This window comes from Chelmon rostratus, chromosome 12 (assembly GCF_017976325.1).
Source record: "Chelmon rostratus isolate fCheRos1 chromosome 12, fCheRos1.pri, whole genome shotgun sequence".
NCBI classification, from domain to species: Eukaryota; Metazoa; Chordata; class Actinopteri; order Chaetodontiformes; family Chaetodontidae; genus Chelmon; species Chelmon rostratus.
In genome coordinates, this window is record NC_055669.1 from 11,051,776 (window position 1) to 11,065,951 (window position 14,176).

Genomic DNA, 14,176 nt, shown 5'->3' on the forward strand with positions numbered 1-14,176 from the left:
CGCGACGACGTCTGTCAGTTGAAAAGAAGGAAACGTAGTAGATGGACGGAAGTTAGCTTAAACAAGTAAGTGTGAAAGTGCTATTTTATTTCTCATTACACGTCAAAATATACCAGGACCAAGTTTATTGTGTTTTGGGATACTGGGGTTCATTATAAAATGTGAGGAGGATTCAAATTGATTATGTACAGTATTTCATGAAAAATTATCTGGTTGGTTGTGGTAAGCTAACGTTAGCTTACCATAATGTCAGCTATGTTAGCATGGTAGTGTGAGGTTTGTTTCCATGATGGTAATGGGAGGAAAGATGATAGTAGAAATGTTGTGTTACATGTGACATTTTTATGAGAGTGAAGTGTGATTTTTGCCATCAGAAATTAGATTTACTCACAGTCGTTTTTTTTTTTTTTAAGGATGTATACATATTGTGTGTTGTGTCTTATGTATGTTCAGGGTCAAACTGTGAGAGAGATGCTGACCAACAAGACGTGATGGAGGGACCATCCCAGGATTTTGACTTGGACGAGATGGATTCCTCACTTAGAATCCAGGTAAGCTTTAAAAACTGTATTTGGCCAGTAAAATGATCTACAATCATGTGGTAAACTGAAGTAAAAGCTACTAATTTAACCGAAATGAATGAAAGCACAACAGAATTATAACTGCCTGGGTCGTGGTAATAAGAGGGTGGACATCTGACCAAGGGGCAGAAAATAGTCATACGACCTATATATTTTATTTTATTGAAGAAGTTTTAAGTGAGGCTGGGAAGGGTGATTTCAGGTAAGGTGCTTTGTTGATGACAGCCTTTGTAATTTATTCGAATGCTGTCATAAGATATGTTTATGCCCTGCTGATTGGAGCGTCAGATCAGAAAGGGCTCGTACATTTATTATTTTGGCATGCAATGACAAGCAGTGTGTTTCGTCATTTAATTTGCAGTAGTTGTGTTCATAAATTTGCATTGTTGTTATTCTCATAAAACAGTAGTTTGTGTTTCACTCACATTTGTCACCACCCACTCATTCCTTAATAAGTGGAGCATCACCAGTTTGTACAAGGACAGCACAGAGAGAGTGGGTCACTTTCACTTTTGTGAATGAACGCTTACTGCTTAGTCAAATGAAACAAAGCTATGGAATTTACTAATATCTTTACTAATACTATTTTGTATCATAATACAGAACTTAAGGTGGATTTTGACTCATGAGAACCAGTGCTGTAACAAAATTAGATTAACACAAAGCTGAAATGACTCTGTCCGTGCAGAAGTTATCTTATAGTCAGTAAGCACTGATGGAGCTGTCACTCCTGTGCTTTTAAAATAACAGTGTAAGTGGAATTTCTTTAATGGATCCATTACGTTGGGTTGACTCTACCCTGTCCCTCCGAAATGACTGTGACCAAATGTCTATTGTTATAACTCACTGATTAGTTGTGCCACAGAGTGCTGAGGTCTGCAGGCAATGACTCCGTTTAAGATTATTCTACCAAGTATTGTACTGTATTGTTCTATCATTTGGCAATACGCTGGAGCCCATAAGGATGACGATATGAGAGAAGTCATAACCCCGTATAGCAATGTGGCCCAATGTGTTAGATTAACAGCCTCGATCTAAGATAAAAACTTGTGAATGGGGTGCCTAAAAAAGAGAACTTTCTTTTTCAAGTCATGATTGAAGTGCATACCATGTTTCGCAGTTTTATCTTCATTTCAGATAAGCCAAACACACTTTTCATGCTTCCTTCCTCATTTTGAGTGATCACTTCTGCTTTTCATTGACGAGGAATTTTAACAATTTAAATGCACCACATCCAGTAAAATCATGATTGTGTAATCCAGTATCAGTTGCTGGCAGTCTCCTGTGTAAAGCTATATGTTTTGAGATGCATCAATACAAGTTATTTTTACATGCAGTTTTTCAGATTAGATTTAGATTAGATTTCCATTTCGATTTCAGATAGAACATATACATATCAAGCCACTGATGATTTTTATGAAGAATGGAAGGGTATGTCACTTCTTATTTTACTGTGGCCTGTATCCCAAATGTTAGCATCAATTGCATTAACTGCAAGCACACAAACTCAAAGTAGTCCTTCTGTAACAAATGCAGCATTTGAAAAGGCAGTTTGAGAGATATATACCAAGTGAAATATAGCCTACAAAGATGTGGAAGTGCAGAGTAAGATAAGATAAGATAAGACTTTAGGGCTTAGTGCCAATTTTCTGAGGACTGCTTGTTTAACAATCATAACACTTTATATTTGAAAGGCTGATAAGGATTGACAGTGATTTCCTCGACAGATGCTGTGATTTATGGATGTGAAGACTATTTTTATCTTAATATGTCATGTTTTAGCTAGAATAGAGTAGAATAGAATCTTTATTGACTGTAAGGGTGGAAAGTTGTCATCAACCTACCAAAACAGAAAACTCAACAACATAAAAAACAGACAAACAGTTAGTAAAACAAACGCAGGGTCACATTACTACATGTCAATGTGTATTGTTCATGTCAGTGTGTCACTTTGTGGAGTTACGAATATTGATGGCACTTGGGAGGAAAGACGTCTTAAATACATTTTTAGTTGCCAGAGGGACTCAATTGGCTTTTCTGTTACAATGAATCTTTGCTCTATAAAACTATCTTACTTGTTGATTTCATTTCATTTCTTTTCTTTTCTTTTCTTTTCTTTTCTTTTCTTTTCTTTTCTGCATTTCTGCTAAATGATTCAAAAATGCTGCTGTGTCTTCCTAAGAAGGCAAAAGGACATGGACATGGCTTTCTTGAGAAATTAAAGTTTTGGCATCATGAAATGATACAGAGAAAGTGTGAGATCACAAGTTCTGCATTTTTGAAAGCCTGTTCTTCTGATTTATTGCTGTAAGACTTGACATCGAAACTCAGCAACACAATCCCCAGGCTGTTAGCATTGTGTGTCATTTGTTGCTGTAAATGAACGTCTTTTTTTTTACGTTTTGTTCATCACTTCCTGAAAACTCAGGGAAATGATCACTGGTGGTTCTGGTTTCCATTGTGGGTTTTTTTTTAAAAACTTATGTTTTATTGATTTTCTCATTTAAACAACACAACACATATAGAACATTGCGTCAGTAAAATTACTATCAGTCTTCATGCTGTTTTTTGTAGACAGTCCATTTTTCCCATCTGCTCTCGCATAATGATTGTTGCAGTTTTATGATATGTGTGAGTCTCTCCATAACGTGTATCTCATCAATGATCTCCATCCAGTTCCTCCAAGCAGGGGGGTCTTCTTTATACCATTTTCCATTGTGGGGTTTGAATACTGTTGGTGTGGTAAAGTAGGCTACATACCATGAGGAGGTGAGCACTGTGCCTGAGACTTGTAGGTGGAGATCAGTTCAGCAATGCAGTTCCTGCTTGTCATGAATAGAGGTCTGCAACGGTCACAGATGATTTACTGCTCCTTTAAGACTATATATTTGTAATATATAGCATTAATTTAAACAATTTAAAAAGTATGAATGATTATTTCAAGCAAATACAATCCAGACAGAGCAAATTGATCAGCCTTTTAAACCAATTCAGTTCTTGTGGGACATAACCAGCAAATTTGTTTAACTTTCACAGCCAGGAACTTGATTCTTAATCGTTTTGGCAGTTCTTTTTGTGTTCTTTTCATAATGCTGCAAGTAAACTGAGGTGAAAAAAAATTTATGGAAAATCAGATGCTCAGTATATCAAGGAATATATTTCTTCTTGCAAAGTAAGTTCAATCCTTTATTCTGTCTGAACTGTCTAAATCACAAAGGCCCCCTCAGACAAGTTTAGACTTGTAACTAAAATGACGGAACATACAAGGGCAATTGACCAAATTTGGCTGGAGGAAGCTTGTGGTGGAAAGCCTTGGGATCTCCTTCCTTCCCCTTTTCTTGGTCTGACGCTGACCATGACAGCCAGAGAAAGAGGACGGATAGAAAGAGAGAAAGATGACACACTGGGGAGAGTGGCCAGCACGTGATGTTGCCTTTGTATGATTGCTGAAATCAGCAGGAGTAATACCTAAAGGCAACCATTTAAAACAACATTAGATTAAGATTAGAACCATTATTTGATAAAGAACATTATTTTTGAAACAATATAAGATGATTGCCCATCCATCTATTCTCTGTTCCCTCTTACCTCGTTCAGGGCCCTGAGGGTTGGAGTATGCATTGTGTAAGAAGCTGGGAACAACCTGAACAGGATGCCAATCTGTCACAGAGCTAACCTTTGCTGCATAGACAGATAGACACTAGATTTCCATCCAAATGTAGTGCAAACTGAATTTTGGAAAAAGAAAATGCCAATTGAGTTTGCACCCTCTTCTGCTATGTGATTATTAGGAGTTGGTTTATCGAGATAGACAGTTGGCAGCGCTGATTTTCCAGCCAGGCACCATTAAACCAGTGGTTCTCAAACTTCTTTAGAAGCTAAAAAAGTTTAGTTTCACTCCAGATCTTTCCCCTGGTCACCTGTCCTGTATTTGAGTCTTTGCTGCTATTTTTAGTCTCCTTAGTGGAGTTAAAGCTTCTGTAGATGTTTAAGTCACATGCTTTATCTATGTTATGATTTATTTGCTAAGTCTGTTTCCATTGCACTGTTTTGCATTTTCCATTTAGATTGAGTCCTTAAGATGTAGCTTCAATTTGAGTACATTTCTAAGTCAGCTCAGTCAATGTCATGATGAAATCACAAAAAAGGAAATGGTAGACTACAGTGTCACCCAAGTACATCCTTCACCCCACCCTGACACACACACACACACACACACACACACACACACACAAACACACACACACACACACACACACAAACACACACACACACACACACACACACACACACACAAACACACACACACACACAATGTAGAAAGCCCAACGAGACAATTCATCCGGTCAGTTTGCCCTGGTTCCTCTTTCTTCGCTATAAAACCTAGAGATCTGGTCCAAGGAGATCAGACATCTCCATTTGCCAGGTCAAACAATCAGCCTCTGCAAACAACATCTGGAACATCTCACGCAGTAACCATGCAGCTGTGCATCAGAAGACTGGCATGCCTGGCTCTCCTCGTCGGGGTTCTGGCAATGGCAGCAACGGCTTCTAGTAAGTGTCAGAGATCCTGCACCATATTACACTGCTAGCCTTCTCCAGTCCACATAATGCTGTAATATGCCATGTACGTTTGAAGTGGTTGACTTTGGATGAAAACCATGTGTATTTATTCAGATTTGACGTTGCAATTTAAAGAGATAACAACCTGTCCTCGTTTGTTTTTCTGTAAAACAGGAATGAAGGTAGTCGAGTGCTGCACTGAGGTCAGTATCAAGAACATCACTGCTCCCATCTTGGGCTACAGGATCCAGAGGAAGATACTCCCGTGTGTCCGTGCCGTCATGTAAGTGTTATGCTTATTTTATTTAGCACAGAAATCCAAGGTCTTGATGAAAATTGCTTTTAGCTTGTCATTCATCTTATTTTTTTTGTTCCCCCCTGCACAGATTTGAGACCGCAGAGGGAGAAGTCTGCAGCCACTGGAAACAGGACTGGGTGTTCGCCAAAATCAGAGAGCTAGAGTGAGTAGGCCTTTGTCCTCTCAGTCAGTCTCCAGGATCGGACATTTGACACATGATGTATCACATATGCTGGGGGACAGTACAAACTGTTATTTTACCTGTTATCTCTTCTTTGTGTGTTTTATAGGCAGGCCCGCAGAGTGAAGGCCACTGCTTCTGTTCCTGCCACTCAAACCTCCAGCCCCTAGAAAGCACTCGTCAGCACCATGAATATCTATAGCCTGTTGTCTTGCATTAATTTAAAATATTTAAAATGCTTTGAAATGTGTAATATTTAATATTTATTACGAGCACTATTTATTTGTCTTCCCGTTTTCCACATACTGTCCTGTCTGTGTGTTCATTTAACACAAGGCTTAACAGAGATTAAAAATACATGTCTGTTGTTAACTGTGAACAAAATAAACGCTCTTGTCCTCTGTCCATATGTGCTGTTGTTATTGGTTGATAAAAATCAAGGGTAGCTGTGGCCTTGTGATGAAGCTGGCAGAGGTGCACTTTTTTTACAGATCGATTGTGCCATCTAGTGTTGACGTGAAATTATTTCAGGACAGTTTGGATGAGAAGAGCGTGTCATTGAGGGAGTCACCTTGTCTGACTGGAGCACCAACCCCTTGGGGTGCTGATCTGAAATAGCACAAGAGACTGCCTCCCTGTCAGTCATGTCATGCATTTGCATGAGCTCGGGGGGGCAGGACAGCTCATCGAAAAGTTTTCAGACACCTTCCAGCAGATGTGCTGGCAGCATCCTTTTCTCAGTACACCAGGCACACATGTCACGCTACTAAAACATACAGCATGCAGAGCGACAGTCTACCCGGTTTGCAGCTGTGGGCCTTGTGTCATCTATTGTTTGGAAGAATAGACCTTTTAAGGATGTTAAGAGGCTTCCCCATCCAGACACCTTATTACGTATTACTTGGCAATTTGTTATAAGTATTATGATTTTAAGCACTAATTCGTCTTTAATCACTAATTAAAAATTCATTTTAACAGTAAGTTAGCCTTGACTACATTGAAAGTTACATGACACACTTCTGTGAGACATCATTGTTGTTTGATTAAATGAACGTGGACAACAACGTTGGAGTACTTTGAAGTAAATTTATTTATTTGCGAGAATTGCTATTGGCACATTAACTTGATTAAACAGGAGATTTGTTGCAGAGAATAAACCTGCATCGTCACAAAAGCATGTTTAAAAAAGCTCAGAAAAACATTTGCTAAGTGGCTAAGCACATAATCTACATCAACAGTCTCAAAGCTGTTCTTCTCAGGTTCCCCTTAAGTCATGATTAAATGGAGTATTAGGGCTGAGGCTGCATATGTTTAGGCAAGTAAAAGTAATTAGCATTTCTTTGCTTTCTCAGAGATAATATCCCCAACATGACTGGATTACAGTAGGTTCAATTTCTCTCAAACTCCCTCATATTGGCATTTCTGTAACGCAAATGATTTAGCTCCAAATCTCTGAGGCCACAACCTGGTTTTAGCTAATAGAAACTTTCAGTGCTGTTTGGTACGGTCTCTGTGGTGCTGAAGAGAGATCGACTTCCATCATTAAATATAGGGTTCACAGTTTCCTTCATCAGAGTTTCACCTGCAGCTGAGCCGGCCTTGGACATCAACTTCAGTTTTGAACTATAAAGAAGAGAGGAATTCTTTACTCACAATGCCGCAAAACAAAAGAGAAACCTGTTCACACACACAGCCGGTCCTGAATTTAAGATCCATGTCTGAACTGAAACTGGTTGGTATTTAAAAGGGAGTAGGAGTCTCATACCTGAGTAATTCCAGATTTTTCCTCACCCACTCATCCTTCCGAGTAGCACATATCTCATTCTTCTTGATCGTGTAGAAACTGCAATCGTGACACATATAATCAGACACTCAGAGAACACTATTTTGTAGCCTGGTGTATGATTTTATAGTAGAAATGTAATGTTTTGATAATAGTGCCTCTGTGACACCTGAGTTCCAGCATGGAAACGGCAGCTTTTGGTGCGTGACACTGTTTGACACATTTCGGTCAGTACCCAGAAAGGAGAGATGGGGTTGGATTTTGTCAGTCTTTAAAACTACACAGCTTGTATACAAATAATTTATAAACATCATTTATGCAGATATGGAGCAGATCAAAAAGCTGCCTATTCAGAGTTACGAAATTCAGACAGTTTGGGCAGCAAAATGATGTGGTCGGTGAGATCAAATGGCTTATTTCTTTGGCAAGATATACTGCGGAAACCACGTTTTCCACAAAAGTTTGTTGACTGTGTCTTTTGAATATTTTGGAAAAATCCAATTAATGCAATCAGTTGAACCCTCTCGTAAAGACTTTACATGCTAGACAATGATATTCATATATCATGTCGTACTGCGGCGGTCAGGGTTGGAGTTTTTATGGTGTGTTAGGAGAGAGTCTTACATGATCGCCTCGAGGCGACAGTTTTCCTTGGTGGTTTGTTCTCTGTAGCCCTTTATACGCTGGAAAGGTACTGGCTTCCTATTGTATCTCGTACAACAGGCTTTGCCCACACGAGAACCAACTTCACACACACACACACAAACACAAACCACATTATTAACTGATCAGCTCAGTTTAGAGCCCTTAATCTAATAGCCACTGTATTGTATTGTAATGTATTTTGATCTAATTGACAAATGTGATGAAATGAACTTACGGGCAGCTGGAGCTGGACTGAACAGGCCCAGTATGAAGCAGAGGAGAACGATGGTCACAGTGATCATACCTCTGGGTGCCATGTTGACTAAGTGAATAGCCAGGACTTACTAAATACGTAACCTCTGCACATACACATATATACTTATGATACTATGTTTTTTTTTAACCTGTGGCTCCTAAATTGAGGACAGGAAGCTCACTATTGCATCATGGCAGCCAAAGTTGCAGGCATTGCACTTTGATCATAAATTAGGCTCTGCTGTGCAACACCTACATTGCTTTTTGTGAGAATGTGAGAGTGCCACTGATGCATTAGGTTCATATTGTCTCCTTGGGCTCTCATCTATATTTATGCTTTCTGGGTTAATAATCATGCTGCAAAGTTCTTCATATACAGCACAGTGGATTCTAATTGTCGCACAGTCTTTGCTTCATTGAAATTTATCCAAAGCTACAGTAAATGGCATGATATTTAGCTCTCAGTGCAGTGCATATGCATGCATAAACATGCTTAAAAGGAATTTGTTTGCTCATTTTGCCTCTACCCTGCTTCATATATTTACTAGTGTTGACAGAAGTGACTGTAATATCCATTGTCATAATTTGACATTGTAGCTTAAAGCTGGAGTCGGGGTGTTTCACATAATCAGCAATCTTGAGATTGTTTTGTGGTGAGAGCTGATGGAGTATGAGAGGCTTGTCAAACCCCCCTCCTTGTTAGCATGACCTATATAATCTGCAGAAAGCTGACAACTCCAAATCTAGCTCAACTGACCTAGATAGGCGCAACATCTTCAAGTTGTAAACGCTCTGTAGCATACTGTACGTCTCAAAAACTACATGTACGAGCTGTAAATGACTAGTTGTAAAAATCAACACTTCCTGCACCGTAAAATACTGTGAAAGGAACATTCGTGAATGAATTCATGAACGCTGTACAGTCATCATAGGTTTTTTGTTTTGCCATTTACGCTGCGTCCAGTATGTGATTGCATTTTGAGAGTGATGCTCTACTCATCCCTGAAGGGGAACTCTATTTTTTGTTGCCCTTATTCACAAGGAAATCAAGAGTGTGAAGGCCGGCAGCAGAGCATGTGTGTTGCTCAAGGGATATTCAGAAACGTAGAAGATTGCTGTCAGAGCACGGAGGCCGTGCTGCCAGTCGAATGAGTCCCACCACATGAACTGTAACTGTGATTAATAGGTGCGCAGTGCGTGCCAGAAATTGGTTGATTTTTCATCGCCTGTGCCCCCAGACATTGACTGAAATGACTCAACTTCATAGTAACTTTTCCTCCTCAAAGTAAATGCATCTTTGAGTATCCAGGAATCCACTAGAATTTATTAGACAGGAAATAAATGAGCAGAATCGACAATTTACTCCTGCTATTATCTTTATAATGTTTGCAATGTACGTCTTTCTATGGGAATAACTGCCATAAGGAAACACACCATTGTAGCTGTATCATTTTGTCTGCGCTGATAGATTTCAGTCAGATTAGAATATTTATGTTAAGTCTATACTGATGTTAAGTTTATATAAATATTACTCAGCATTGTTTCTGTCAGCCGAGACACCTTGGTTGATGTAGGAAGCCTGAATTAGTTCTGACTGTTGTGAACTTTGTCATTTCGTAACAGTTGCACAGATCATGACTCATTATGTTCTTGTGATGACTTGCCCAACTTGCGGCCTCCTTGAAGCCTCCTCTGTCCTCCCACTTGGCAGTCAGGCCCACACATCTCAATTTAGCACATCACACAGACTCATGCCACATTTGTTGGTGTCCAATAGCAGTTTTTGCTCCTTTCACCCATAGGGGGGCAGTGCTGGTACTGGCCACTGATGGATGTCAAGCAAGACATGATAAATGGATGTGAAATGAATGTCCCGCACAACCTGAATGTCTGTCATAACAACAAAAGGGATTGCTTGTCATGTTTAAAATGCAAATCAGGGTTTTTTATTTCTCAGTGCTGCAGAATGAGATGGTTTCAGCGCTGCTAGACACCAAAGTCATTCAGCCACCGAGAAGCAGGAAATTTAATAGTATAAAAACAATACTTTGGGAGTCAACTAAACACTCTCCCCCACAGCGAATGCTAATCGAGACAAATCATGTCATAAACACAGTGTGTGACTAAGGTTTTGCACGTTCAGGGGGCAGTTTAAATCCTGGCTTCTAATTCATTCCCATTCCATTTGTTTACGATTGTGTGACCTGTTGCGACGCCTCACGAAGAAAAAGGTAACATGATAAACTGGACAGTCGTCCGTTTGACAGCCTAATCCCACTAATCCTCCATAAAACACAGCGTCTTATAGTCATCTTGTCTTCCTCATCGAAACACACACAAATACACACTTTCCTGTGAGGTTACAGCCCTACTTGAAGTGATCTCATTATTGGTTAATTTACTGTTTGTCTTTTTAATCGTAGGATTAATCTTTTTAAAGCCTAAACAATTATTGATTGATTCATTTGGTGATCAACAGAGAATTAATCATAGGTCATTTTGACAATTTGTTAACTGTTTGTGTAATTTTTGTAGCAAAATGCCAAAAATTTCATTTCAGCTTCCGAAATATGAAGATTCACTGCTTTTCTGTGAAAATGGATTAATTCTTGACTGGTTGGTCCAAACAAGCAAAACAAGCAATTTGAAAATGTTACATTGGAAAGTATTTGGCAGATTAACAAATGATGGAAATAATCATCAGCTGCAAGAATGTCTGACAATGATTCATACCTGAAAAATGCACATCACAAGTTAGCAAAGTGACAAACAGCTGATTTCCTGCAGATATTCAGTTTGCAGTGCTTTGAAAAAGAGGAAAGGAGCTTGTCCTCACATCTGAGAAGCCATATCCAGAAAATGACTTAGTAATTGATTTTTTTTGGCCACTTTGGGAAGTGTAACAAGCTGTGAACACAACATTGACAAATTATCACCCTATCAACGTGATTAGCTAACGTGCTAGCAAACACTTTCCTGTTACACATCCAGAATACATGGAGCCTTATTAGCATTCCAAACACTGCCTAAAGATGAGGGGAAGTGCAGAGGTGGTGATAATTGTCTGTCACAGTCATTTGACCAATTGCTAAGACAGAAATATTGATTAGTGCAGCTTTAATAGTTAATCCCTAAAAAAAACATCATTGGTTGCAGTTCTGTTTACTGAGTAATTTATTAATCAACTCATTGTCTCAGCACTACCCTACAAGAAAATCAACCTCTCTTGTTTACAGAATCTACTACTTCATGATCAAAGGCAAACATGCATTCCAATAACACTTTCTTATTACGCTGTTATTTTGGCAATTGCAAATTTTTGGCCAGTGTGTTTGCTTGAGGGTGGGTGTGAAGCAGACTTTTCCTTCTCCTGGGCCCCCTCTCCTCCCTGTTTTTGGACTCACACTAGTGGACAGAGGGCAAGAAAAGCGGGAAGGGGAGGGGAAAGGAGGAAGGGTGAGGGTACAGAGAGGGGGTCGCCATTGAGTTGTCCACCCACACAAGGCCCCCTCTGGTCACCTGCGTGGGTTTGGGCCAAAAGAAAGGCAAGGATGCGCGCACACGCATAGGCACGCACACAAAAAGAACAAAAAACACGACAGCTTTCTAACCCCAAACGTCAAACGGGGCAAAGGAGCTCGGAATAAAAGCATTTGAAATTAGCAAGAAACTTCCTCAAAACTACAGAAAGGGTCATTGTCAGTCTCCTTAAAAGCACTTCACAACAGAGGAGGGTTTAGGCAGCGAGGGAGGCAGCAGAGAGATGAAAAAGCTCTCAAAGCACTTGGCTGTGGCATGATTTAAAAAAAAAAAAAAGAAAAAAAAAGCCTAGGTCATCATAATTAGCGTTGTTCCAGACTGTCAAACCGTGAGGCACAGAAAACAATGCACTCTGTGATATTTTATTGAGGAGTTATGGTAAAACTACTTGATGTATAATTATGTGAGCCCGGCAGATTCTGTCCTCACCGTCTCCTCCTACATCCCATCTGCCCTGTGTGTCCAGAGTGTGGGTGACTGAAGTAGCTGCGGGGGGGAGGGGGACGAGGAATTATTGTGGAAAATTATAAGAAAACTTGTGATGTAACAGCCCGAGATGCACTTCTGCTGCTCAAGCCGACACCGTAACATCCATGGCCTCCGACAGAATGAGTAGTGGAAGACGAAAAGAGGGGAAAATATAGAATTAAAGGACCTCTGTGACATTATGAAGCGCCTCGAGGTGGTATTTCATGCTGGCAGAGCTTACTCCTGGCCAGGGAGACTCCAGGGGATACAGTGAGCCAGAAGAGGTGAGGAGAACAGAGGGGAAGAGTGTTAGAGTGGTAGAAAGAGGAGTATTTTTAGGGTGGTCTGTTATCTGCAGAGACGAGGGCGTGTGGTATCACAGCCGGGTCACATCGCTAAGGGGGAAACAGCACGGGCTCTCCAGCGAGACAGCAGATAAGGAGGAACAGAACAATGAGGTTTCTCTCTGTCTCTTAAACACACACTACATACGTCCATGAAGGCACACACACACACACAAACACACACACACATTCATTACCACAACCACAGGAAGACGCACTGCAGCTTCACTCTCATGCGTCCTCTCACAGACACTTAGGAACCCTCAGACATGTTAAAAGATCACATCAGAATGGAGCCTCAGTGCTCCACAGGCGACCTGAGAGTGTGTTATTGCTCTTCTGACTGACAGCCAAAACAAAGATTATCGTAGAATCTCAACTGGTTATCACCGTCCCTCTCGTGCTCGCTCGCTCTTTCTGTCTCTCCTCTATTGTCGCCCTCTGAAGATGTAAATGCCAGCAGAACAGATGGATGGAAAGAACATCTCATCACTCTGACACCGTGTTTATGCAATCACACACAAACACGCCACACAAACACGCGTCACGTACACACGCGCGCACACACATACACTCCGAAAACAAGATGCTGATGGAGATTTCCTCCATCATCAAAGTGAGCACATGATGCACGGCGCACAGACACACACACTTTTGGTGTTTTGGCGTTTTTGATGAAACCTTCTGTTTGCTTCTTCCTTTGTTTATACTGAACACACACGCACATCAATTGAGTAATTCGGCAGACTAGCAGCTGTTATGGAGAGAACGGAACGGAACGGAACGCCTCGGACATGCTAATGATGCTTTGACGACCTGAGGAGTTCAACCACACACACTCACACTATACAGATTTAGAAAATCTGACTATTATCTGTCATAGAACCCAGAGAATTTCAGTCTAGTGGTATGAATATTAAATGGTTTTAGCTCCCAGTACGATGTAAGCGCTCTGTGTAGGACTGCAAGCCAAATGAAACCCTAACTCGCTCCAGGAATATCTTAGCAAAGCTTTGAGGGAAGATCCTTTTTCAACACCCAACACCACCCCCACCCCTCTTCATCACCACCACCACCACCCACCCACCCAATCAAATCCTCACTGGCAGTGCGCTGCTCCTCATCTCTCTTCTCTGCTTCTTTTGTTCATCTCTCTCAGCCGCCCACACACCTACCGTCCCTCGGGCTTTTCTCTTTACACTCTCGCACACATGCACGCATTTACATTTGGCTACTTCGTATGTACTTTGCTTTATTTCTTCCTGTTCTTTCCGTCCTCTTCATCATTATTACACACTTGGAGGTACAGTGTGTGTACGTGAGTGTGCACATACAAACAAAAACAGACACAGGGCCTATATTTAGTGCTTTAGAATACAGATGTGTGGGCAGCAGCCAGCTGGGGCCCCAAATGGAACAAAAAGGAAGTGTGTGTGTGTGTTTCTGTGTGTGTAGATGTGTGTTTGTGTACCATAGGGCTAAGGTCCAAACTTAAAGTAGGGGTTTGAAGCTGGGGTC

General features: G+C 40.6%; 1 protein-coding gene across 1 annotated transcript; it reads right to left on the reverse strand.

Annotated features, from left to right (window-relative positions):
• Window positions 1-6,703: 6,703 nt before the first annotated feature.
• Window positions 6,704-8,464, reverse strand: LOC121615461 (C-C motif chemokine 17-like). Its single transcript, XM_041949820.1, has 4 exons — window positions 8,287-8,464; window positions 8,031-8,151; window positions 7,389-7,466; window positions 6,704-7,246 (listed from the first exon to the last, which is right to left on the reverse strand). The coding sequence occupies exons 1-4, from the start codon at window positions 8,366-8,368 to the stop codon at window positions 7,099-7,101; spliced, it is 429 nt and encodes a 142-aa protein (XP_041805754.1). The 5' UTR covers window positions 8,369-8,464; the 3' UTR covers window positions 6,704-7,098.
• Window positions 8,465-14,176: the final 5,712 nt, after the last annotated feature.

Coding starts and splice junctions, on each gene's coding strand:
- LOC121615461 (XM_041949820.1), bottom strand. CDS start 8,368: ATGGCACCCAGAGGTATGATCACTGTGACCATCGTTCTCCTCTGCTTC. Junction 8,152..8,286: donor CAGTCCAGCTCCAGCTGCCC/GTAAGTTCATTT, acceptor GTGTGTGTGAAG/TTGGTTCTCGTGTGGGCAAA. Junction 7,467..8,030: donor TGTCGCCTCGAGGCGATCAT/GTAAGACTCTCT, acceptor TCACGATTGCAG/TTTCTACACGATCAAGAAGA.